Below are 25,911 nucleotides of genomic sequence, written 5' to 3' on the forward strand. Positions count from 1 at the left end.
CCGAGCCCGGCACCTCCGGGCCTCGCGCTGGGTCTTAATCTGTTAACCCCCACCCCCAAGGTCCTAATCTGTTACTGGGAAACAGGGAAGCTTTTAGACATAGTACTAGTACTTACATAGATACAACTTCCCCATTCCAGAAAAGTCTCCTCTTATTTCCATAACTAGCCTGAGTTGGCTGATGACAGGCTGGTAAGAATATATAGGTGTTATGATCACACAGGTCCTGATTTTCCTTTGTTGTGCCCAGATAAGAACGGGACTATAAAACGTCAGGTATATTTTATTTAGCAACATAGGAGAAAGAATATAAACCATTGTATAGATGTTGTAACAACATGCTACAAAACAGCTGGAGAATCACCCCACTCCCTCCCTCCAAAATGATATATCCAAAGTAGTATTTTTCTCTGGCAAAGTTGTACATGAGAGCTTGCACTACAGGATAGTGCTGTTTCTTGATAATCTACGTGATGTAACAGTGACAAAGAATGTTCCAAGTTTTACTTTGTGGTAACTGACTTTCTAAACACGTTCTTGTGATTTCTCCAATATTTGTGTTCCACTTAAATGCACAGCACCCAAAATAGATGGATATATCTATATATTCAGGATTCAAGCCCGTCCAAGACAACTGCATCAACAGGTCACATATTAGTAAGTATGATCGACAAGATAAAATGCACAATATAAACTAGACATGCAGAGCACCCTTCTCAACAGCAAGTATTGATTCTGTGGGTTCCCTCCCCATACTTTAGCCCCATGGAAATTAGTGTTAGCATCACTGACTAAACCCAAATCACAACTTTAATTAATGTGGATATGATTTCCTTCATGCTAGCACAACACCAGTCACTTCCATCTCTGATTTTAAAGTGTGTTTTATAAGCCTTTAAGGCATGTAGAGTAGTAAGTGCTTACATTAAAAGAAGTGCCATGATTTACTTCTACTAGCCAACTATCTCTTCATCCCCTCCAGGTTGTTGTTCCCTTCCTTTCCATTCTCTCCTCCTACCCCTTTGCTGCTGGAGGGGTCATAAATAACCTTTTATTACCAAATTAATTTTGATCATTTCCACGCTGCATTCATTTACAAACAGATACACACTTCATCATTCCTAAAGTCTTTAGAAAACAAGTGCAAGATGAAAAAAAATAGAATTAGGACTCACATATGTGGAATACACAGGACCTCACCCCTACTTCAGAGCAGCCATAAATTCACTCATGCAGTTTGCCTGATTATGAGTAATTTCTTTCAGAGACTTTTTATATTGCAGTTCCCTTCACTCATTTTATCCTATGGATCATAAGTTTCTTTTGTAGTAGTCCTTTACAAAGGTAAGGCTGAAGGTCTATTAAGGGGAATAAAAAAAGAGAAAACCTATTCTCATCAGCAACTCTTTTAAAAAAATAATTCTCACAATACTCAGTGAGGCTTACTCTCATTTTTGCATACAGGGAACTGAGGCACACAAGTAACTTCCCTGTGGTTAGAATAAATCAGTGACACAGGAAAAACTGACATTAGCTCCTGCCTTCCAACCATAGGATCAAATGATTAGACCAGGCTGCCTTTAACAGAAGTGAAACAAGGTGGGTTGTTTTATTAAGAACACAGTCAGTTAAGTAGTAGTACAATTGTATAAAAACAGTTTATTTAAATGAGAACCACTTCTCAAAAGACCTGGTTAATAGAAACAAGCCACCCCAAAACTTGGTATTTAAAGACATGCAGTGTAGAATCTGAAGATTTTTAACTAAAATGTACACATTCTGGTGTCTTGGAGCATTTTTATCTGCCATTGCCCTAAAGCACAAGGCCCACTTGTCACTACTGCTTTGCTTCTGGCACTTCATTGAGTGCAAGAAGGAAACCTACAAGTCTAGCTCCCCCAGTCTTAGACCAAACCATTCACGTAATTTAGGATTTCCAAAAGCAATAGAATTATTTAAAGTTTGATCCAAAAATTACTGATTTAAAACCGTAACTGTATACGTGATCACACTTCTACTGATATTACAATTTAAAGACTTTTAAAAATAAACCAAAATTACATATCTGAAATACATGCTAGTGTCCCCTTTTAAGGCTATTTAGCTCCCGTTTCTCAATTTGTAAATACCAGCATCCGTTAGGGATTGAAGACTAAAAAGCCCTCTTTTCCTCAGCCATAAGCCACTCTAATTTAGCAAATTGAATATCAGAACAGTATAACCATCATACACGGGCACCATCTGGTATGCCCAATGGAAGGTAAATACAGCACAATGCATTTCCAGTATAGCATGACTGTAGCAGCTTAGAGACCCCGGGTAATAGTCTCCAAAACTGCCTAAAGAAATCTCGCTGACACCGAATTAAGCAAGTATTTGCGAAGAGGCTTAACCAGTATGTGTCTCTGTTAATCTCCAGCTTGTCTCCTGCTCTAGAGTTAATGTCTCACAAGTAAGGTAATTTTACCTTTATAAAGTGTCAAACAAATACAACTTTTTACTTCTCCTTAAAACTATTCTCAGATGAAATGAATATTCTTAAGTTAGAAATCTGGATCAGGATTCTAAGAAATAATTTAATTGGTTATCAGCTCACAGTAGAGGAAACCAAGCAAAAAGAGTAGTTTAGGACTGAAAGCTCATAACGTATGCAGAAGAATTTTATTTATTTTTACTGTAGACAATTTTTCAATAAAAATAAAATTAAGCCAATCTTATGACTCTAGTAGTCTTTTGGTATCTGAGGCAGCAATAACAGAATCTTCATAGGAGTGTTTGTGTTGGAGAGTCCAGGCAATATCCTGCCTAAGTGGTGAACTGAACAGAACCTAGACTCTCAATTGTCAGAGTCCTCCAATGCCACTGAAGACTGTAATTCGCCGTCAGTCTATCAGATAACGCCAGATACAAGTTTAAAATAAACAAAGATCAAAAAATATTAGCAAAACCTGCTTGAAATGAATCCTGTTTTCTTTTAGGGCTACAGAAAAATTAGCCAAATACTTTATTCCACTAGTAGTGAAACCGTGCCCCCTGGTAATGGCTACACAATCACATGATCTCCAGTCGAATTCAAGTCCATATAAAGTCACATTTATTTAGACTTAACACACATGGTTTCCAGTGATGCTTCTGGTTTAGGCTCCAGCTTCTCTGGGAATTCTAGCTTCTCACAGATCGTCTCCTTTATGGGTAGATACTGAGAAATCTCATTAGGTTCCGTGAACAGGGAAGGTGGTACATGCTAAGAAGCAAAAATTTTAGACAAAATGAGTGAATGGGGGGGCTAGAAAAGGGGAAAGGGAATCCCAAAAGCAAACTTTTATGGACAGTTTTTCTCTAATTTACCTGATTTAAACACTTGAAGTCAGATATCATTAGAGAAATTTGTGTTATAACTTCAAATACACATACATACAACCTCTTACTTCATGCATGTATCAGTAGGTTAAAGAAAGGTATTTGATATTTTTAAGCAGCAGATTAGATTGTATGACCACAGGAAAGTCGGGAACATTCCAGAAGATCTACAATGTTCATCATTTGAATGTAAGAAACATTTTGAGAGTCTGTTTTTGGAAGAGACTAGAATGGCCACAACAGATCCCATGTTTAATGTCTTCTAGTCATTGTAACTCATTTGCTGGAGTTCAGATTTAGCTATTGATAACTGATATTTCAACATAGGTCTTAGTTTTATGAGGTCTACTACAGACATTGTTTAGCTTTTTATATGAAATACTAAAACTCATTGGATTTTAATTTCATATTTGAAGAAGTTAGTTGGTTTAAGCTAATTAGTATATTTCTTTGTAGATTCCTCTAGACAGCATAGTTTCACCACATACAAAACATTTGACAGAAAAACAGAAGACATTTGCCCTGAAATCTCAAGAAGAGATTCTTCTACACAAGAAGAAGGACCTTCCCTTGGTTTGGAGTGCAAACTTTTCAAAAGAACAACTTAGGTTGTTTTATGGTCCACACAGAAAATACTATTTCAAAAAGCAGACAGGAAAAAAAAATACCTTTAAACTTGATATTTTGCTTTCTCTGGATGTATATTCTCGCAACATATAGGCCTTGTCAGCCTAATCGGGGAAAAAATGCAAAAATTAATTACAAATTTATCATCTAATATCTGTGCAAAATGAGCACCGTAAACATATTCAATTTAGTAAACATTTGAATTTGATTTACCACAGATTTCCACCTGCAAGCAGAACCATACTTTCAAATTCACAAGTACAGAGAAAGATGTGTAACAAAGAAAGATGTGTAACAAAGATGTGTTTTTGCAGGCATGCAAAAACAAAACTGAATATTCTTGATAATTTTTACTCAGAACACCTACATCTATATGAATAGAGATAGACGGAATAAGCAAACCCCAACTTTTATGTTCTGTCTTATTTATGGGATATATGAACGCAGAATAGAATGGACAGTCCTTTGCAAGATGAAATTTGCAATCATACGCTAGACAAGCAAAAAAAAACGTAAGAACAGTATCACACTATTGACCATTGTCTATTTTTGGTCTTGCAATGCCTCTCTAATCCACATCTGTCACATGTATTTAAATAATTACTTCAAGGGAGCAATAGCCCACTCTGCTCATACAATACCTACTACTTGTTTGCTGCTTCAGAACCACCATAATAATAAAATGCACTTGAAAGTTCAGTTCATGTAACTTCTGTGGCCCAAAATATCGGTATTAAATTACAGAAGTATCAGCAGGTCTTCTCTGAAACTAACACTGCAAGGGAGCATCTGTGAAATATTAATGGCAACAAACAAGGGTTTACCTCATGATGAAGCCTTGTATCATTCATCCTGATAAGTACCCCATCAACTCGCAAGAAAAATCTCAGGAGCACAAAAAAGCTGGAAGGCATAACTCTCTGGAAAAACAAATATGTTTGATTCAGCATATTGCAAAGCTTTACTTTAGGTATGCACTTATTTACATCAAAAATTTACAATGAAACATAGTATGAGTGAGCTTTCAATGGTAAAGTCAAAATTTGGGCTGGTGATATACTTCAGCTATAACTGGACAGCAGGGCAGACTGTTTCAAAGGAGTCTTAGGATGCAGAAAGATGGAAAAGATTGTTGCCAAGAGCAACTGACAGAAAGATTTCAAAATTTTCAATAAGACTGCATTTTTCAGAGCGAGGATAAAGAACTTTTCATTTTAACCTTCAAATCCCAGAAGAACCAACATGCAAAAAGCGACTACATTGTGCATACATTAGCTAGCTAGGTCACCAAGCCTCTTTTATTCTCCTCTCAGTACTCACTATTTTTACACTCAAACTTGACACTCCATGATCATGAAGTTCATCTTCAAACAGAAGTACTTCTTCAAAAAACATAATTTGCTCCCTGGCTTTCAATTTCTCCGTATTTATGTGTTCTGTTGTAGGAACAACCTAAGAAAATGATTAAGAACAGTTAGTATATTTAGTTTGGTGGCAAGTTATTAAGTTTATCCCAATCTTAAGAATCCTCCAGTTCCTAGTTTTCTGAAGGAAAAAGCTTTTGTAGCACTGAGCTTAATACATACAGAACTCAAACAGGAAAAGTTAAAATTAAAACTAAAAAGTTTTCAAGAGGAAACACTCATCGAAGCAAAAAACAGGAATGGAAAATTCTGAATAAACTGTCCTCAGGGTACAGGCTTTGTAGGTTACAGTTGAAAATAGTTCTGTTTACATTCTATATTTCATAACATTAAAAGATGCCTTATATTTAACATATAATTGAGAAATTCTGGGTTATAAACAGTATTCCATGTACTTGGCATTTCTAGACAACCACAAACCCTGAACAATATTCCAAAAATAAAGCCTTTCCACGGAAATCAAGTACCTGTATTTTTTCCCCCCATCTTGTGCTCCCTGTATATACCACCACACTTCTGTTGCCTAAAGGCTATGGGCCACCAAGACAGTTTATTTTTATGCTGTACTTTTAATTCCAGAGTAACTCAAGTGATCTGTAACCAAACACAATCCTAGTGAATTAATATAGATTGCCTGGGAACTTCAGTCTAATTTTAAAGTAAATAAAGACAAAGGGGGGGAGGAGGGGGCTGTCAGTTTAAATATGAGAAGTTACTGTTGCAGAAAACAGCCATTGAAAGCAGACAGATCTGCTTTCACAAAATGGCAAGCAACACAGAGTAAAAGTACTAGGCTCAGGGAAGATCTTCCTGCTCTCCACAACTATCTGAAAGGAACATGCGGGGAGCTGGGGGTCAGCCTCTTCTTGCAGATAACTAGTGATAGGACAAGAGGGAATGGTCTCAAATTGTGCCAGGGAAGGTTTAGGTTGGAAATGAGGATACGTTTTCTCAGAGTGGTTAGGCATTGGAACAGGCTGCCCTGTGAGGTGGTAGAGTCACCATCCCTGGGAATATTTAAGAAAAGATTGGAGCTGGTGCTTAGGGACATAGAATCACAGAATCATAGAATAGTATAGGTTGGAAGAGACCTCCAAGATCACCGAGTCCAACCTCTGACCTAATGCTAACAAATCTTCCACTAAACCATATCCCTAAGCTTTACATCTAAACGTCTTTTAAAGACCTCCAGGGATGGTGACTCCACCACTTCCCTGGGCAGCCTATTCCAGTGACTAACAACCCGTTCAGTAGAGAAGTGCTTCCTAATATCCAACCTAAAACTCCCCTGGTGCAACTTTAGCCCATTCCCCCTCGTCCTGTCACCAGGCACGTGGGAGAATAGACCAACCGCCACCTCGCTACAGCCTCCCTTCAGGTACCTGTAGAGTGCAATAAGGTCGCCCCTGAGCCTCCTCTTCTCCAGGCTAAACAGTCCCTGCTCCCTCAGCCGCTCCTTGCAAGCCTTGTTCTCCAGACCCTTCACCAGCTTCGTTGCCCTTCTCTGGACTCGCTCAAGCACCTCCATGTCCTCCTTGTAGTGAGGGGCCCAAAACTGAACGCAGTACTCGAGGTGCGGCCTCACCAGAGCCGAGTACAGGGGGACAATCCCTTCCCTGGACCTGCTGGCCACGCTGTTTCTTATGCAAGCATGGTCTAGTGGGTGATATTGGTGGTCGGGGACTGGTTGGACCAAATGATCTTGGAGGTCTTTTCCAACCTTAACAATTCTGTGATACCAGATAATTACACAGCTGATAGTTCTTTTGTGTGTGAGGAGCTCAGGACTTCAGAGGGCCATCCAGCAAGCACTGAAGATGCTCAAGTGCTTTACTCTCCCAGGAAATCATCACTAAGGGACACAAATGTTCCTACTTAAATGATCCTAAAATGCTTACAAACAAACAAAAAACCACCAAACCTAAAGTTATTTAAATAAGACATGATTTGATTAACAGAAAACTATGAGACAAAAAGCCGAACTGTACTTCGAAGTCAGAAACAAAGAACCATGTAAGATTTTAAAGAAGCCTACTGACAGCTTCATAAAAGGAAAGTGTTTTGTGTTTGACTGAAACAATAAGTAATCAGCATTAACAAGGAGAAAATGCTTACCTTTAACGTTGCAGTATCTCCCAGCAATGTTCCTTTGTAGTCAGTTGTGTAAGTCCAGTCATACGGCTTGACTACCTCCTTAGTGTGCTCAGTCTCGCTCCTCAAGAAGTGAAAAAGAATATAGCATACTTTGTAGTAATTATTAAAAACATACAACCTCGCATAAGGTTAAGTGTGGGGATCATAATACATAAGTCCTAACTATTCAAGAAAAACAGCAGTGTTGTCTGTACTGGACTGATGATGTCAAGACTTAACCATTCAGTATTGCTTCTTTCACAACATCTGTGTTTTCATCGTGAATTAGAAAACCATTACCAGAATTCCTGTGCTAGTACTATCTTAATCTTATAAGAGAAAATAAAGACTTGTAGTTTGGTGCGAACTATATTTTTTTCAACAGTAGTCACTTGTTCTTTGAGCAGGCACAATGTTGCTGACAACACACAGAAATGACTAACACTGCAATTTGCCTTAGTTTTTATGACAGCTTTGATTTCTTTCCTAGGTGCTCTACCACTAATTTGGTAAATACTAAGCAGTACAATTAGTTCTCATGCATGGTAATTGTCCTGCTATATTCCTAAGGCTAAGATGTTGGACACGTACAGCATTTTGCACTTTGAAACACCAAAAGATACAGTCTTGTAATCCTTGAGGACCTACAAGTTTGAATAAACAGAACTAAACCATGTTAAACATATAGTTTATTTTAAGAAAGCCAGGAAGCAACTGAAAAATATAGCTGACTCTGTGTAACAGATAGCATGATCATGGTAAAGAAAAGCTAGATGACTTCTGTCATCACACGCTGTATCTATGGCAAAACTAAATACAATGTGGTCTTCAGGAGCCCAGTCTGTGACTTTAACTACCTTACGACAGTTTCACATACAACACAATAGTACTTGCCCACTGGTGATAAAATACTGTACCTGCTCTCTTGCCACTCCTCTGCACAAGCCACTTTGATCATACCTTGGCAATTATTGACACATTTTAAAGCATCTGTTGCATTGAACTCAATTCCAAAACCACGATCATGCTGTATTCTTAGGATATTGTCTCCAAACATCATCTCTGGCAGGGAAGGCATGTGTAATTCTTCAGCCAATCTGCACAGAAAAATGGAAGCCCCATAAAGAGAGATCAGTCACTCTAGTTCAGTGAAAGCCATCTGTTTTGGAATACATATTCTCTAGACCAAGTAATTTACATGATGCCATCAGTGTATTTTTACAAAATTTTGTTATTTTCCCAGTTAATCATCTGACATCAACTACAGAATCATTGATCTGAAGTGACTTTTCCACCATAAGATTCTTCCTAAAGCTTTCCTTCTGCATCAGGCTAGTACAAAAGCCTCATACACAGGGAATCAACAAGTATCCTATAAGCATGAAGTAGCAGATTTCAACCTGTTGCAGACAAACCCCTGGATGGTCCGTGAACTATTTTTGCAGGCGGCCAAAGAGAGGTTTTATGAAAGAGCACTTACTGTCAGAAAGTTTAAATTCACTATGCAGTGGTCCATACTTTCATCTTTGGAAGCTTACAAAAAAAGAGACTGAAAACAACCCTGGCAGAGTATGTTAATAGTAAAGTGCAGAAAACATTCCTGTGCTGTACTACTTTCCCAAGTTTGCAGAGGATGCATACTGGTATTGTTAACCTCTCAGCACGAAAGCCACAGACCCATACTGCATGAACTGAACGAGCATGATCCCTGCAGAAAATCTGAAGCTATCCTACCTCATTTTTTGTTTTATAACCATTTTTATACATACACTATATAAAAATATATACACACAGTGCTTTATATACACACTGACATTATTTAGCAAGACTTGATATACTTCTACCATTTCCTCCCTACCACTAGGTGCTTTATTCATCAAGATTAAACAGAACAAACACGGCATCTGAAAAGAAAACTCTAGGAAATACAACTAATTGAGAAACATTCAACATGGGGAAAAAAAAGCATCCTGCTCACAACTTTTGTATTTGTACTGGGTCTGGCTGGGATGTTAACTTTCCCTGCAGCCGCCCATACAGTGCTGCGCTCTGCACTTGTAGCTAGAACAGCAGTGGTATCACACCAGTGTTGTGTCTGCTGCTGAGCAGTGCTGGCACAGCATCAGGACTCTCTCTGACCCTCCTAGGGGGTGGGCAAAAAAGTGAGAAAGAAACATCAGCAGGGCAGCTGACCTAAACCACCCAAAGGGATATTCCATACCATACGATGTCACACTCAGCAATAAAAGGTGGAAAAAGGAAGAAGAGGGGAGGGGTGGGCTCTCGTTGCGAAAACATCTGTCCTCCTCCCAAACACCGGCTACGTGCGTTGAGGCCCTGCTTCAAGGACGTGGTCAAGCATCGCTCATTTGTGGGAAGTAGAGAGTAATTTCTTTCCTCTGCACTTCCACACAGCCTTGACTTGTTTTGTTTAGTTATTCCCTTTCCCCCTCCCTTTTCCCCTTTCCCTTTTTTTTCCCTTTAGTTGAATTGTTTAATTAATAATATTTCCTTAATTATATATATATATATATATTTTTTTTCCCCCCTCTTTAATTAAATCATCCTTATCTCAACCCGTGAGTTGTTCTTTCCTTTACTTCTTCCCCTCCTCATCTGAGGAGGGGGAGTGAGAGAGCGGTTGTGGCGTTCAACTGCCTAGCACGGTAAAACCACCACAGTATTACTAATAATACATTCCTGAACAAAAGTGGTTATTTCTATAATCCTCAACATGAAAGAACATATGCCTTTTTTTTCCAGTTTGGTTAGCATAATTTGTAGACCTAGAAAGGATGATCCTATGCTTTTCCCAGAGAAGGCGGCACAGAGTTACACACTTTTCCATTTCGAGCGCCCCTCGATGTGCAAAGACCAACCCCAGGACAGGATGAAGATGTATAGCTATAGCTCATCTAATCCTTCACATCCGCCTAGGTTGCCAATGGACCTTTGTGATACCTGCTTGACAGAAATATAATTTCCGCAGGTAATAATGATGTTCTCCCAGCAATAAAGAAGGCAAAATGCCAAAAGAAATGTATTATAAAAACACGCTGACTAAAAGCACTTGCAACTAGTTTTTGACCCATCAAATTTGAAACGGAGGAATTGTTTTGATTATCTCATGTTAGGTACTAACCCCTGCACCTGAACAGCTCATTCGGGATTTTTCTTCCCTACCGTGCAAAATCCTCTCCATTCTTTCAAGCTTGCATTGTACCCCTTGAACCTTTATTTTTCTGCCTTTTTCAACACATTCTGAAAATCTCTGCATCCCTGAAAAGGGATAAAGGTAATTTTTGAAAGTTACGGAGATAGCTGTTTATTTTAAAATAGCTACAGTTAAAGAAAATGAATAGAACAGAAGATGAATACAACAGGTAGTTTGGCTTCTAGACTGGCAGGTTCTAGACTCTCTTGTTTACAGATAATGAAAAGAATTAACATCCTCCTGAGCTTAAGAATAAAGATCTTCATTTTTAAGGGGTAACATCTTGCCCAAAAAGTCTTTGCAAACATGCCAGAAAAATGGGGTACTACAATAACAGTCTTTCTGTTGCAGAACACAGGCAAAACTGAGCTGAACATTGAGTTCTCTTTACAGAAGAACAAGAGAAACACAGAATTAAAATATTTTTACCTGTAACTGCAAAAAATAAAGGACCATTAGTTAAAAGTATTTTGTGAAAATAAAAATGGAAGAAAATATCATTTTACATGTTTTGAGACAGATATAAAAATCAAAAATATATTATGATGGTGTTATAATATATAAAATAATAAAGTTTACATAGCTTAATATAATGTAGAAACAAAGTGTAGAGCTCCATACCAAGGAACTTCAGCAAACGTATTTTCCTTGGAAAAAACTGAAAGATACATGAATAGTTACCTTTAACACGACTAACAAGATTTCTGTGTATTTGTTCCAGAAACTGAAACCAGTATCTGTCAAATTCAGCTGCCACTAAGGTCAATTTAGCACAGCTGAACTGTTCAGTTCCACGTTAGCAAATCTGACTTTAAGTACTTGATGCTGACACAGCAGCATTTTCTGCAACAGTTTTACCGCAATAGAAATTACTGGTAGAAGCAGAGAGCAAGCAATCAATTTTTAATGAAATACGCTGAAATAAGCATTATAATATGATGGCTTATGAGTCTGCTGATCGCATTTAAAAGCGTCTTAACGTCTCTTAAAAGGTAAATAAGAAAAGCAAGCTTCTAGTCACGGCGATTCAGGTCCAGACCTCCCAAACCGTTAGGCATCGTTAAAAACGACATCTATAACCCAGACCACCCCAATTTCCCACGCCAAGGCATCCTCGCGGGAGAGAAAACCGAGCGAAAGCCGACAATGTGACGTTCTGGCGCGGGCAGGGTCTCCTCCCCCCGCCCCGAGAGAGGGCCCAGGCTCTCGGGGCCCGCCTCACCTCTCGGCCTGCGCCGACTTCATGATGTGCGTGCGGGCGGCGCTCAGCCGCCAGGGCCCGAAGGTGAAGTCGCGCCGGCTGCTCTGGAAAACGGGGTGCATGGCGCAGGCCGAGGGCACGGCCCCGCCGCCTGGAAGGGGCGGCACGACCCGGCACGGCTCGGCTCGGCTCCCTGCCGCAGCCCTAACGGCAGCCACGGCGCCGCCGCAACCTCCGCAAGCGCCTTCCCCTTCCGGCAGCGGCAGGGGGTGGTGCCGGAGCTCGCCTCAGCCCCGCGGCGCCCTCCTGCCGCGCCCGGCTGCCGGGCAGCAGCGGTTGTTGTCTCGCTGTGTTTCGCTCCAGGCGGCTTGGGGTATTTTATATACTGCGTGTGTCCGTATATACATGTGTGTGAAATCATCCCGCACTGGGTGGCTATGTTCTTTCACGTTCTCTAAAGGGGATCTTCAAAAAGCGTCAAAATTAAAGCCGAAAGTCCTGTAGAAATCCCTCGGCACCGCTGGCTGTGAAGGGTGTAAAATGGGATGCACGAAGAGGATGCCAGTCCCGCTTTTCTGCATCACTGGGGACAGGCAGCCCAGCTCGCCAGCAGGTTTGCCTGGCACGGGGCATGGCTGGACAGGCTGCTGTGCTGTGGTGAGCGAGGCAGCGGGCGGGAGAACACAATGGCTCTGCCACAGAAGGCCCCCTCTGTTCTGCTACAGGGCAGCGGCACGGCTGAGTCTGGACTGTTGTCCTCACACTGGGAGCCCTGAAGTGGGGAAGGCTGGCGCTAGGAATGCACAATCATGGCAGGTAGGTTGTCCTTCGCACCTCTGAGTACACCTTCTTGCTTCTTGGGAAGGGAAAAATGCCTCTCACAAAGTATGCTGTGGTAAGACACCTTCTGTATTATTTTTGGTAGCTTTCGGAGGGCCTTGGAAGTCAAACAATTGGGATCTGCCCCTCTCTGTGTGACTTACTTGACCCACATGGTCAGGCAAGCAATTTCTCCTGCCATGGAAAATGGATTCCTGGGTTTATGTCGAGCCTCTGAGCTTTGAACAGGGCTCTGAGTTGTCACAGTGGTGGGGTGCACAACTCTGATCCCCTGGAGCTGAGAAGTCCTGGGGCTTCCTGAGGATGATAAACCGAGCAGAGCCAGGGCCTGGCTGGAGGAATCCTAGAATTGTTAATTTTGGAAAAGATCTCCAAGATCATCTGGTCCAACCGTCACCCTACCACCTATGTCACCCACTAGACCATATCCCTGAGCACCATGTCCAACCTCTCCTTAAACACCCCCTGGGACGGTGACTCCACCACCTCCCTGGTGACCCGTTCCAATGCCTGACTGCTTGCTTTGAGAAGAAATGTCTCCTCGTTTCCAACCAGAACCTCCCCTGGTGCAACTTGAGGCCATTCCCCCTAGTCCTATCACTAGTTATCTGAGAGAAGGGGCCGACCCCCAGCTCCCCACACCTTTTCAGGTAGATGTAGAGAGCAATGAGGTTTCCCCTGAGCCTCCTCCAGACTAAACGACCCCAGTTCCCTCAGCTGCTCCTCACAGGACTTGTGGTCCAGGCCCTTCACCAGCCTCGTAGCCCTTCTCTGGACACGCTCCAGGGTCTCGATGTAGTGAGGGGGGCAAAGCTGAACACAGCACTCGAGGTGCAGCCTCACCAGAGCCGAGAACAGCGGGCCGATCACCTCCTCCGCCCTGCTGGCCACACTATTCCCGAGAGGGGCGCGGCTGCTGCTGAGGCACGGCAAGCAGCGCTGGCGGAGCCCCGGCGACCCCCTCCCATCACAGGGCGGGGGCTGTCGGAGAGAAAATGGAGGGAGGCGGCGGTGGGTGGGGAGAGGGAGAGGGGGCGAGCGCGGCGGGGCGGGGCGGGGGCATGGCGCGGGGAGGCCCGGAGCCTCTCCGCGGGCGGCTGCTGGGGGTCCGGGCCGCCCTCAGCCGCAAGCTCCCGCCCTGGCGAAGACGGCGGCGGGTGAGTGCGGGACGGCGCCGCCGTTACGGGGCGGGGCAGGGGGCGCCGGGCCCCGCTCTCCGCCGAAGGGGCGGGCGGAGATGGTGCGGGGCTGTCTGAGGCGAGGCGAGGGATGCCCGGGGGAAACCGTCCCCCGCCGGGCCCCCGGCCTTTGTTCGCTGCCGGAGGGAGCGCGGGGGCAAAATGGAGGCGCTCCCCGGCGGGGGGCCCTCCCCTTAGCTGGTCGCTGCTGGGTGCCCGTCGGCTCTTCGGGGCTCTTTCTGCTCCTCCTCGTCCCGGTGAAGCGGGACGGGGCGCAGCGCTGAGGGGATGGGGCGGCCGGGAGCAGCCGCCTTAGCGCCGTCGGCGCCGGGAGGAAGGCATCGGAAGGGCTCCCGGAGGCGCTGCGGGCACCCGCGGAGGGAAACTTGAGGGGAAGAGCCGCTGGTGAGCTGCCTCGCCGAAGAGCTAAGCTACGCTTTACAAAACATGGTCCCATAATGCCTTCAGTTAGGCTCTAGCCCAGTTAAAAATCAAGGAAAAGATGGCTTTCCAGCCTGATATTGCTGCCGCGGGCCACAGCAGCCTCACGGATGGAGGGGCGCTGAGTGTGCTGGCCGGTTGGGAGCAGCGGGTGGGCACGGCCACCGCTGAGGTAACTCTCTTGAGTCCCTCATTTCTAAACGTCAACTCTGTATTGAAAAGTTGAAACCAAACTCTTTGTTTTCAAACCCTGAGATATGACAAAATGAGGTTGCGAGTCATTGGGATGGGTGCTGAGCACTGAGAAATCACAGGTTAAGGGTTCTCACACACTAATATAGGGCGGACCGCAGCTTAATGCAAAGTGCCTTTTGAACCTGCTGTACTGAAGGCTGCTTCACCCTAGTCCTTCAATGCTGGTGAGAAATTTGAACTGCTGATGTAGCTAAGATGATTGTGAACATGTAGAAGTGACATTAGGAGAGTACGTGCAATGATCCCTGAGTCTTTGAATGTTACTTGGCAACTGTTAAGAAAGCCAGCAGGGTATGACTAGCCAGGCATCCACACACCAGCAACAAATGCTGCATAGGCAGAATACTGGGTAAATATTGGGATAAACAGGCAGAATTTAAGAAAAGGGGGGGGGGGGGGGGGGGAAAATTTTTTTTTTTAAATGTATTTTAAGTAAGAGAAATAACGACTAATAGTTACATTATTATTGTTTCTTCATGGCCTATATGAAGGGACTGTGAGATGTACAGCTCACAAATATGGCTTAGAAACAAATAAGATACTTAGAAAATTTGTAAATAAAATGTGTTAATTTTCTTTGTTTCCTCTCCCTCTCTTTTTTTGTCTTTCAGATAGTTTCTTCACTTCTCTAGGCTTGGCTCTGTCATTGACCTCTAGTGTACCTGTAGGCAATCTCTCGTCCCTTCACTTTCCCATCTAAAATGGTTTCCTGCATCCTACAGGTAAAGCTTAATTAATGCAGACAAATGGTCTCTCCTCTTTGGAGAGGGTGTGAGGAAATCTTGTCTAAGTGTTTCTGAGTGCTGGTGTTCTACTTCTAGCTGCTCAGCATGTCTTGGCTGCTCCTGCTCTGTGCTCTCTGATCATGAGCAGCAATTCCTCCCTCAGCAACGCGAATGGCCTGAGGAACCTCACCACGCAGGAGGACGGCGCAGTCAGAGTCACTGAGTCCATTGCTATAATCGTCATTGCTATTTTCATCTGTTTGGGCAACCTTGTGATTGTCGTCACCCTCTATCGGAAGTCTTACCTTCTCACATTGAGCAACAAGTTTGTGTTCAGTCTGACACTCTCCAACTTTCTGCTCTCCGTACTGGTGCTACCTTTTGTTGTCACCAGCTCCATCAGGCGGGAATGGATCTTTGGAGTCGTTTGGTGCAATTTCTCAGCACTGCTCTACATGCTGATCAGCTCAGCCAGCATGCTTACTCTTGGACTCATAGCTATAGATCGGTAAGCAGCTTTTTATAATGAATGATAACTAATTGCCTAGCCATTCCATAGGGTGCCTTGTTGGCTGTTCATAGACTGAAGAAACAACACACTGGATCATGCTGTGTACTGTTGCAATGTCATTTTCCTTCAGCCTCCTGTGAAGTTTTAACAGAGAACAGAAGAAAGTGTTGTCATGATGATGTAAAAAGCTGGCAATACATTTAGATTTTTCTGATGCTAATGATGCTGTAATAATATATTACCCGAAAAACAAGAAGTAATGGTTTAAAATTCCATATTATACTCTACGCATATAGGGACAGATTTAATAGATATATTTGTGCCTTCAGCTGAGTTTTACAATCTTGCCTGCAAAGATCTACATTCTTACATGCAATTATTCTTAAAAGAGTCCCTAAGGTTTGAGGTTTGGAGAAAAGAGCTTGTTCTATAAGTAGAACTATATATCAACATAATTAAAATATGCTCTTTTTTACTGTACATCTCTTGTGCTCCTGTTGACTTTTTTTTTTGTGTGTGTTTGTCCTCCAGGTACTATGCTGTCTTGTACCCTATGGTTTACCCAATGAAGATTACAGGCAACAGAGCAGTGGTAGCTCTTGTGTATGTGTGGCTACACTCCCTTATTGGCTGCCTCCCTCCTCTCTTTGGCTGGTCGTCTTTGGAATTTGACCAGTTCAAGTGGATGTGTGTGGCCGCCTGGCACAAAGAGGCCGGTTACACTGCCTTTTGGCAGATCTGGTGTGCATTGCTGCCTTTCGTGATCATGATGATCTGCTATGGGTTCATATTCCGTGTGGCTAGGATTAAAGCCCGCAAAATCCACTGCGGTAGCGTTGTCATTGTGGAGGAGGACTCCCAGAGGAACGGGAGGAAGAACTCCAGCACCTCCACATCCTCCTCGGGCAGCCGAAGGAATGCTTTCCAAGGGGTTGTCTACTCTGCGAACCAGTGCAAAGCCTTCATAACCATCTTGGTTGTCATTGGCGCTTTTGTTATCACATGGGGGCCTTACATGGTAGTAATCACATCGGAGGCACTTTGGGGAAAAAACAGTATTTCCCCTGCCTTGGAAACATTAGCTACATGGTTGTCCTTTTCCAGTGCCATTTGCCACCCCTTAATTTATGGACTGTGGAACAAAACAGTGCGCAAGGAACTACTAGGAATGTGCTTCGGGGATCGGTATTATCGCGAGTCCTTTGTTCAGCGGCATAGGACGTCGAGGTTATTCAGTATTTCTAATAGGATCACAGGTAAGGCACATCACTGCAAAAGGTACTCTCTTAATACCATTAAGAGCAATGTCTGTGTGTACTTGGCATATTTCAGGGCTCTGTAAAAAGTGGGGTGTTTCTGGAGGCTTCAGCAGTCTTGTTTGGTTTATCATAGACAATTGGAAGAAGAATGTTTTTTTTGTGGGAGTTAATCTCTTTCTCCTACTCCAGTAATTTTTTTTCTGCCAGAGAAGACATAGTGATGAGGTTGATAAGAGTTACTTACTTTCTCTCAAACTCTTCTTTTCACATACCTGCCATGTCATGCTATCTAGATTTGAGCACTGCCAATAGTACACTTTGCAGCACATAAAGCACACTAGCTTTATGCTACAGCTCTTTGAGATTCACTGAAGTTACTATTTCTGTAAATTCAGTTTTCAGTTTTAATAGTTGTGAAGAAAAGATCATAAACTATGTCAAACCTCGTAAATTACTAAAACTATTTGGTGTGTCCCTAAGTTGCAGGCTGAAGACTCCAGATGCTCAGAGTTCCTTTTTTTAAGAAGTAATGCAGTGAAATTCTGATTTTTGATCCTATTTAGAATCTTCCAAAACCAGGAAATCTTTATGGTGTTCCTTGGGACGTTTTGTGCAGAGTTGGGAACTGAAGTTATGTACCTGGGAATGAAGATCTGAAACATAGAAGGAAAGGGAGAGCAGCAAGACCTCTGTTTCTGCAACCTAGAATCACAGGGAGATACTCCAATTAAATGAAGGGGTTGTGCAGCTGCAGCCACATCATAAGTTGTGAGAGTGCAATAGATCTCTTAACACTTCTCCCTTCCATATATCTGTATAGAGATGCTGTGGGTGAATATATTGGGAACTGGAGTGGGAGGGAAAAGACACATCTTTATTTTTCCAAGTGATAAGAAGCTGATAGCTTCAAACTTGCTAGGTGTACCACCTAGAGGCTGGTAGAAAAAAAATAAATCTTCCTGCAGGATCCAAAGACAGCACCTGTGTAAGAATCATGAATCCTCTTCCCTTCTTTACTTGAGGGCTTGAGAGAAGCCGGGTGTATCAGTGCCCCTGCTTTGCTAGTAAACTTCCTGCCATGCTCACGGCCCATTACAACTGCTGGTGGCTACCAGGTTGTTTTCTGGCTAGAAGGAGTCTGACAAATGGCCCCATCTCTCCATGAGTGTGTTCTGTGTTCAGCTTGGCGTGCTGATAAAACAAGCAATTGCAAAGAGTGTGAGGGGGAGAGATGGTTCAGGTAGAAAGGAAACTTGCCATGTGGAAGGACTCCAAGGATACGTGAAAGCTGCTGACTTTATTTCTAAGATGAGAGGTCCAGGTGCTGTGCACTCTGTATATACGAGCAGGATAAGTTTTATATGTTTGTGTGGAATAGAGTAAATGAGGCAATAAAGTTGGTATTACTGGAAGAAGTTTTTACTTTTATAGACCCCTTAACCATCCATTGTGTAATGAAAATGAATCTTTTGCAGATTTGGGACTGTCCCCTCATCTTACTGCCCTCATGGCAGGCGGACGGCCATTAGGAAACAGCAGTAGCACAGGAGACACAGGTTTCAGCTGTTCACAGGATTCAGGTAACTAAAAATCTCTTGCTCTCCTTTCTTGGGCAGAAGTTTGCACTTGTAACTTGGCAGAACTCTCTGAGACAGTATTTGCATACTCGGATGACTCTTGGTGGATGGATAACATGAAGCATCTGTTCCAGCTGTCACAACAAAACCACTGCAGTTCTTTTCCTTCCTTGCTCTCAGTGTATCTATTTGCAAAATACTGTTTACTCTAAGGAATAATGACCCTCCCTTGGTAATGCTTCTAGGGAACAGGAAACACTGCTTGTGCTTTTTTCCTTCAGTTTCTATCATTCTTCAGTCTTTCCTGGTATCCACAATGAACAGAGCAACAAAGTGCCATGGAGAATGCTTCTCTGTTTCTTAGTTTGTAATAGGCCTTGTCACATTTATCCTGCAATCAAAACATGTCCGCTTAAGATGGTTTCAGCTTGGAATTGCGTCACTACTTAACATCTCAACTGAAGATGGTTTAGAAAAGGGAAAAAGCGTTCTGCTGGTCATTGTCTATCCAGAACTGTAGCTAGATTTTTCTGGCAGTTTTTTCAGATACCACCCCTTAACTGCACTACAGTTATTTTAAGGAGTATTTCTGCTCCATATACACCAGAGGGTGATCTTCTAACATTTACTTGGTAGTAGAGGTTTGTTTCCTACATTTCTAAAGGAAGTCTAAGGAGCTGGGATTTATTCTGGTAGTGGTTTTATGCTGGTAGCTCTAAGCCTGCTGTGGGTATTCTGCAGCCATATGTTATAAATGAGAGCAACGTTGTATGAAACCTGCCTCATTTGAGAATATGGTATGTTACCATCTTTTGAGGAATGATATCAAGCAGTTTAAACAAACCAGCCAAATTCATATCTAATGTCGTTAGAAGTGGTGGGATATAGTACATCTGGGAATGGATGCATAGTGCTCCACTGAAGTAATGCTTCATTGGGTGTCTTTACTAGGAAGAACTGAAGAGCAGAAGGAAGTCTTAGTTTGTCTTCAGTGCTACCTGCTGCAGTAAATGATCCTGTTGCCTGCAATGCAGTGTCTGTATCTACCCTGGTAAATGGAGGCTGGGCTTTTCACATTGTAAAAAAAAAAAAAAAAAACAACAGGTGAAGCTGTAGGAGATGAAAAAATACAAGCAGTGCTAGCTGTATACAAAATAGTGAAGTAGGAGATCTGAATCCTGATTGCTAGAAATGCTGTCTCAGATCATTTATTCCAAAGCACAGATCTATCACATAAGAGGCTAGTCTCTTCACTAACTTCATCTGAAAATATGCAGTGAATTAGCACATTTTAAAAAATGTGCTAAAATTCTGCTTCACAGAATAAAGTATCTCTTTCTTGCTAGTGCCTCCCTTTCATTGTACACTACATTTCAGATGAGGATGCTGTACCTTTGGGGATCAGTAAGTTAACTATTTTCAGTAGACACAGCCTCAAACCCCAACTGATCCGCAGAACAACATAGCAAGTTGGTAGCTTGCTTTGTGCTGTGTCTTAGGTCAGCAGCTCATTCTCTTGTGTGCTGAAGGGAGGCGCATGGCAGAGCATGCAAGTTTCACTTTAAAAAATTTATCACTTTGCGGACAATTCACTGTTATATAGCAAAGACTAGACCTATCAAGCAGTTTGTTGTTCCAGTGGTATGTTCCCAGTGATGTTTTTCTCTCACTTCCTGTAAAATTGGCATTGGAACACCACCTCATTGCAGAAAGAATAAATTTGGGAATCAAAAGCGTTGAAGTGGATGAGGAGGGATGTGAAGTCACCATCTGCTGGAGTTAGGAAACCTGTGAAGGCTCTTTGTCCAAGGCTTGTTGCTGTGCCACAGGAGTAAGTGGGCTGGAAGTGAAGTGTAATTGAGCCAGATGAAGCTGTGCCTTGCAGCACTGGTGTCTCTGAGGGCTACTCGCTCAGCGTAGTCCTAGTATCTCCCCAGAATGTTTGCTTTGCCTCTCCCTTATATAGCAGAGACACCAGCATTGCAAGGGAGGTCTAGATTGCAGTCTTGCCCTTTATGTGAAACCATTGCAGAGTTGTCAAGGTGAATTTCCTTGTCCTCATACACTGTTTTATATCTGAAAGGTACAAAGCAAGTCCTGGGAGGTGAAATAAGAAAATGACTCATAAACTGGAAAAATGACTCATCAGACAAAAATTATTCCCAGACAGAAAGCTTTTTTTTTTTTTTTTCCCCTATTAAAATACACTTAATGAAAATCAAAATATGCTGTCAGAGACAAAGTAAATTGTACAGAAAAATTCTCCAGTTCAGATTTCCATTTGGGTCTGATTACAAGCATGACATTTGGCAGCTGTGGTTGTCTGCTTCTCAGGTGGCCATTGTTAGCCTCTGTCTTGATTAGGAGATGGGGAAGTTGCCCTCAACTTCACCCTTTATTTACTGAAGGTAAGGTTTCACCTTTGCCTGATGTCCTATTGATGTTATAATCTCTGTGGTTGAGTATTTTGGAGCTGCTTGAGGTTTTAGATTGCTAATGAGAAAATATTTCCAAATCCTTTAAAAAAAAAAAAAAACTGATCTCATCTTTTTTTTATATATATATTCATCTTTTTCTGTGCAGTATTTGAAACTGAAATTTTCCCACAAAAGCTGTGTTTAGGTATCTTTTTAAGGGACTGCTGTAGACTGAAAAGTTTTTGCCACTACTTCAGTTTGGCTCATCTCTTCTCATGACTTTATTATTATATGCTGGTGTTGCTCTGTATTGCCTGAGAACTCTTGCTTTGTTTCAGGAACAGAGGCAATGCTTCTTGAAGACTATAGCTCAGATGGCCCTTCTGTCCCACACTGCATCTGTCCTCCTCGAAGGAGGAGTTCAGTGACATTTGAAGATGAAGTTGAGCAAATCAAAGGTGGGCTTAGGGGTAAGTTGCCCCCTCTTTCTTCTCTCTGTTCTTTCTTTTTACTGATAATGTTTACCAATAGGTAGAAGTGGAAATAGATGAACCATTTACATTTTTTTCTCTAGTTAGCTCACTTGTTGGTTCTGTGCTAGCATAGTGTTGGTGTGATGATCCGTAAGTATGTCAGGGTTAGTTTAATTTCAGGTGATGGTTATGAGAATATGGACTATAAGACATGATAATTGGTGTCTGAATTTACGAGATAAATGATTCTGGACAGTACAAAAATGAACAGAATGCCTCCAAGTATCAAGTAATAATTAAGCTTGGCTGATTTTTATGTTTCTGAAATAATAAGGTTTCATGTGGAATTTTCTCTTCAAACATCTCAGCAGAACTTATTCTTTTTCCCTCTTACAAGGGGGCAGACTTTTTTTTTTGGTGCAGTTCAGTGAAGAAGGGAGGTCTTAGTACAAAAACTTTTCATGGGTTTAGCAAGTTTTCATGGTATTTCTGAGGGTTTTCAAGATGACTGCGACTTTTAATTTCAGCAGCCTCATTTAAAAAGTGCATTTAGAATGAACAACTGTGTCTTTGACCTTTTCTGGTGTGCAGAACTCTCTAACTTCTCCCCTGGAAGTGGAACTGAGTTTCACAGTGTGGGTCTAGTGTGGCTGGAACAAGCTTAAGCCTTTTGACAGTAGACTGACTTTTTTATTTTTATTATTTATGTTTTACTACATGGAAGAAGCCCTTGGAATTTTGGGATTGTTAATCCATAAACACAAAATCTAGTGTTTGTTGGGTTTAAAACATGTTATTAAATTGTTCTTATGCTCCACTGTTGATGTCAGTGAAGTGTGAGATCTTACTCCAAATGCAGCGGGAATACCTGAAAGGTTTTAAGTCCAGTTTACAGATGACGAAGTACAAATTGAGATTGAGAGTTCTGGACCTGTCTTCTGCATGAATTCTTGCCTGATGCCCAGCAATTCTCATTGTCCCTAATCCTGTGGTCTATATAGTAGGTAGAAACTGGGCTGTCAACTTGAGTTGGGTCTAAATTTGGACCAATAAACTTCTGTGTGCGTAGACTGAGAAAATCATTCAAAATACACCTAATTACATGTTAAACATAGTGTATGGTTAACATATAATGTTAAACATGTATGTATCTATTTTGCTCCATCAGATCTCATTTGTTTTCACTTGAATTGGAGGTAGTCTTTTTCTTCTTGACCTGTGGTCACTCTGAAGCTTTGTGTTGTCGAATGATTTGGGAATCCTGGTACTCCTTGATAGATGTGCTGTGTAGCGTCATTACAGAAGGCATGGTCGTAACACTTCAAAAGGATCAGTATTCAAGCATTTGCACAGCCCTGCTATTTGACTGCTAATGTTCTGATATACTGCTGATTGTTAATCTTTGTTTGTTTGTTTTCTTTCAGAAGCTGCAAAGAATTCTGTTCTTCACGTGAAAGCTGAAGTCCATAAATCTCTGGACAGTTATGCATCCAGTTTAGCCAGGGCTATTGAAGCTGATGTGAAAATCAGCCTGTTTGGGGAAGGTGCTTTACCAGGAGCTCTGTTCCCTGTGCGGACTCTGCCAGGAAGCAGCATGAACACACGGCGTGGTATCAGGCCCCATGCTAGCCAAAGACTTCAACTGCAGAGCATTGATGAAGGGAATATTTAACAGGAGAACTAGACGAAAAGAAATGGAACAAAACCACTAAGCGAGACCTGCTCTGTCTATTACCGTTTTAACGGAAACAGGACACCTTGTTGGGATGTTTTCAGTGTTTTTTCAACACTTGAAAGCCAGTTGAATTCTGGTACTTGCATCAGCATTTTGCAGCAGTGTTTGCTTACTGTTTAGGGTGCTATTGACTCTTTTGTGCCATATCTTAAATCTATCACGCAAGGCATAGGAATGCAGGGTTTGGATTCAGGAGCCAAATCATTAGTCTGTCAAATCTCCTGTCCATTTTTGGCCAAAGCTGATAGAGGAATGAAAAAGGACAAGTATGTGCAGTATTTAATAACAATTGTAGTGATACTTTTCTGGCCAGCGGGATCATCAGTTTATACTTGATAGCTGGAATGATAGGAGCTCGTACTTGGGATACTACGTACAGTCTTACTGTCACAGACTTCCACATGATGGAGCATGGACTTACTAAGGGACAAAAATTGAGCTCTACCAATAGCTCATGCACATCATGGTCCTACTTACCCTCGCTAGCAGATATTCCTGTCTGTTTGTCAGAATGTTAGATATGAAACCGAATTGTACATTGCTTCTGCTTTACGAGACACCAACTTCTCCAGATGTAACAGGTGGAAGCAGACCAGTGCTGGAAATAGCACTGATATTTGGGGAAACTATCAATGCAGAGCTCTTGGTTCTCTAAGAACTTCAGTTCAGTTCCCTGATCTTGCTTTTACTAAAAGGGCATGCTCTACAGCTGCAGGAAGACAGGATGTAAATACGGTATTACTACTCTAATGATATATTCAGGATTCATCTTTTGTATAGAAGGAAGTTCTATGAATTATTTTTTAATCATGGGGGGATGTAGTATTTAAGCAATAATTACCTCAGTGCCTATATTTCTTGGAGTTTTAATTCATTAATCTGTAGAATAAGAACATTTAGCACTTACATTGCACTTTGCATGTTCTAAGCACTGTACAGACATGATCTTGTTTAGGCCTCTGTGAGAGGGCTGATCAGCCCTTCTTGCCAAAGAGAAATGCAGTAATGCATTAAGTTGGAAATGAAACCGGCTGCAAAGGTGGAAAGATTCTTTATGAAAAGAGAGATTAGGTGGATCTTAGGAAAATGCCCAGCCTAAGGAAGCTTTCTGTGCCTTCTTGGGCTAGCCTCTTTCTTCCTTTATGGAGATATAGCCCTGCCTTAACACTTACTTCAAAGATGTAAAGGAGACATAAATTAGTAGGATGATTTCTTGGGTCAGTAGCAGACAGACTTAAGGACCAATGATTTACATTTATTTTCCCTCTCTGTTCCCCTGTTCCTCCTTTGAAGTGTTTTCTCCTTAGAATTGGTTTGAGTTTTTGCCTCCGATTCTTTGGAAATCGGGGGCAGGATGTTTATATCTGGGCAAAAATTGTGTGTATGGTTGTTAAATTATGGCTGTGTGCAGCTTGCTCAAAGGCATAGAAACAAACTTTCTGAGGCAGAGCCTCAGTCCAATTCTGTACTTGGACATCCTGTTCGTCTGTGTTCCCAACTGAGAAATATATTTCAGCACAAGCTTATGTCTATCTGTGGACAAAGCAGCTCGACTTTGAACTAGCCTGAATCCATTACATTCCCGTGTAAGATTTAACTGCATGCTTAAAATTCAGTACATGGTTTGCTGATTAAGAACAGGCTCTTAAAGCAAGAACACTTAAGCGCCAGTAAGATGGCTCTTAGCATAATGCAAGATGAAATGCAGAGTGAATTGAGCCTGCTTTGGGCTGTATGGGGAGTTAACGTGCTAATGAGCAAAGTATTGGTCCCAGCTCCTTGCTCCTGTATTTTTTTATATATTTCGTAAAAATTTTTAGTGTGTTAGATAAATTGGCATTTCAGGGTGCTTGTTCAAAACCCATATCCTAGTATTTGCCAGGAAATGCCCTGCACTGAGGTCATTATTGCTCTTGTTAACAAACGTTACAGTCTCAGTTGTTCAGAGTAGTCAGCACTGCTTAAGGTATGCACTTCTCTCAGATGGCTCCAAGTATTTTATCTGCATCCCATTTATTTCACATTCCTGCTTTGAAACAAGTTGAGCAAAATTGTGGGTGCATGCAGAAAAGGCACATGTGAGTCTCAGTGGATGGTTGTGGAGTAAAGCTGGTGCTAGGCCATAATGGTGTGTATTTCAGAGCAAAAATTTCCAAGGCACGTGTGAAAGCACAAAATCATCGCTAGTGTCGTGTAGAAAGCACGTTTTTCACAGAGGCACTGAGCCAAACTCAGCCTTCAGGCGGGTCAGTGGAGCTGCAACAGCTTGTGTTATGACTGAGTTGGGCTCTCAGTGTTCACTTCACTAATCCAGTATTTAGCATAAATGTTAATGTTTTTGCTAACCAAATCATAACCTCTCCATAATTGTTATGACCGGAGTAACTTTTTACTTGTCATTAGCAAAAGCAGCAGTTACAGAAATGCACACACTCTGTAAAACTGTATTCGCCATCTTAAATACAAAAGAAAAAGAAAAAACACGTTTCTAATGGATTAAGATCTTCGTTTAGCCAGCTCTTAACTTAAAACTACTTCAAA

The 25,911-nt window shown here is 42.0% G+C and overlaps 2 protein-coding genes across 4 annotated transcripts; one reads left to right on the forward strand and one right to left on the reverse strand.

Annotated features, from left to right (window-relative positions):
• Positions 1 to 267: 267 nt before the first annotated feature.
• On the reverse strand, positions 268 to 14,073 carry TIPRL (TOR signaling pathway regulator). Of its 2 annotated transcripts, XM_035314938.1 has the most exons (8): positions 14,055 to 14,073; positions 11,981 to 12,122; positions 8,462 to 8,641; positions 7,527 to 7,626; positions 5,308 to 5,439; positions 4,812 to 4,907; positions 4,029 to 4,091; positions 268 to 3,244 (listed from the first exon to the last, which is right to left on the reverse strand). In XM_035314938.1, exons 2-8 carry the CDS (start codon positions 12,079 to 12,081, stop codon positions 3,095 to 3,097), a joined length of 822 nt encoding a protein of 273 aa, XP_035170829.1. In that variant the 5' UTR covers positions 12,082 to 12,122; positions 14,055 to 14,073; the 3' UTR covers positions 268 to 3,094. The 2 variants fall into 2 exon arrangements, with proteins under 2 accessions (XP_035170829.1, XP_035170828.1); XM_035314937.1 differs by lacking the exon at positions 14,055 to 14,073 and having other exon boundaries at positions 11,981 to 12,192.
• Positions 13,835 to 25,851, forward strand: GPR161 (G protein-coupled receptor 161). Of its 2 annotated transcripts, none has more exons than XM_035314935.1 (7): positions 13,835 to 13,956; positions 15,285 to 15,395; positions 15,495 to 15,906; positions 16,441 to 17,165; positions 18,644 to 18,748; positions 21,501 to 21,632; positions 23,060 to 25,851. In XM_035314935.1, the coding sequence occupies exons 3-7, from the start codon at positions 15,539 to 15,541 to the stop codon at positions 23,305 to 23,307; spliced, it is 1,578 nt and encodes a 525-aa protein (XP_035170826.1). In that variant the 5' UTR covers positions 13,835 to 13,956; positions 15,285 to 15,395; positions 15,495 to 15,538; the 3' UTR covers positions 23,308 to 25,851. The 2 variants fall into 2 exon arrangements, with proteins under 2 accessions (XP_035170826.1, XP_035170827.1); XM_035314936.1 differs by having other exon boundaries at positions 21,501 to 21,620.
• The last annotated feature ends 60 nt before the right edge of the window (positions 25,852 to 25,911 follow it).

The sequence above is a fragment of the Oxyura jamaicensis genome, chromosome 1 (genome assembly GCF_011077185.1).
Source record: "Oxyura jamaicensis isolate SHBP4307 breed ruddy duck chromosome 1, BPBGC_Ojam_1.0, whole genome shotgun sequence".
Classification (NCBI taxonomy): Eukaryota; Metazoa; Chordata; class Aves; order Anseriformes; family Anatidae; genus Oxyura; species Oxyura jamaicensis.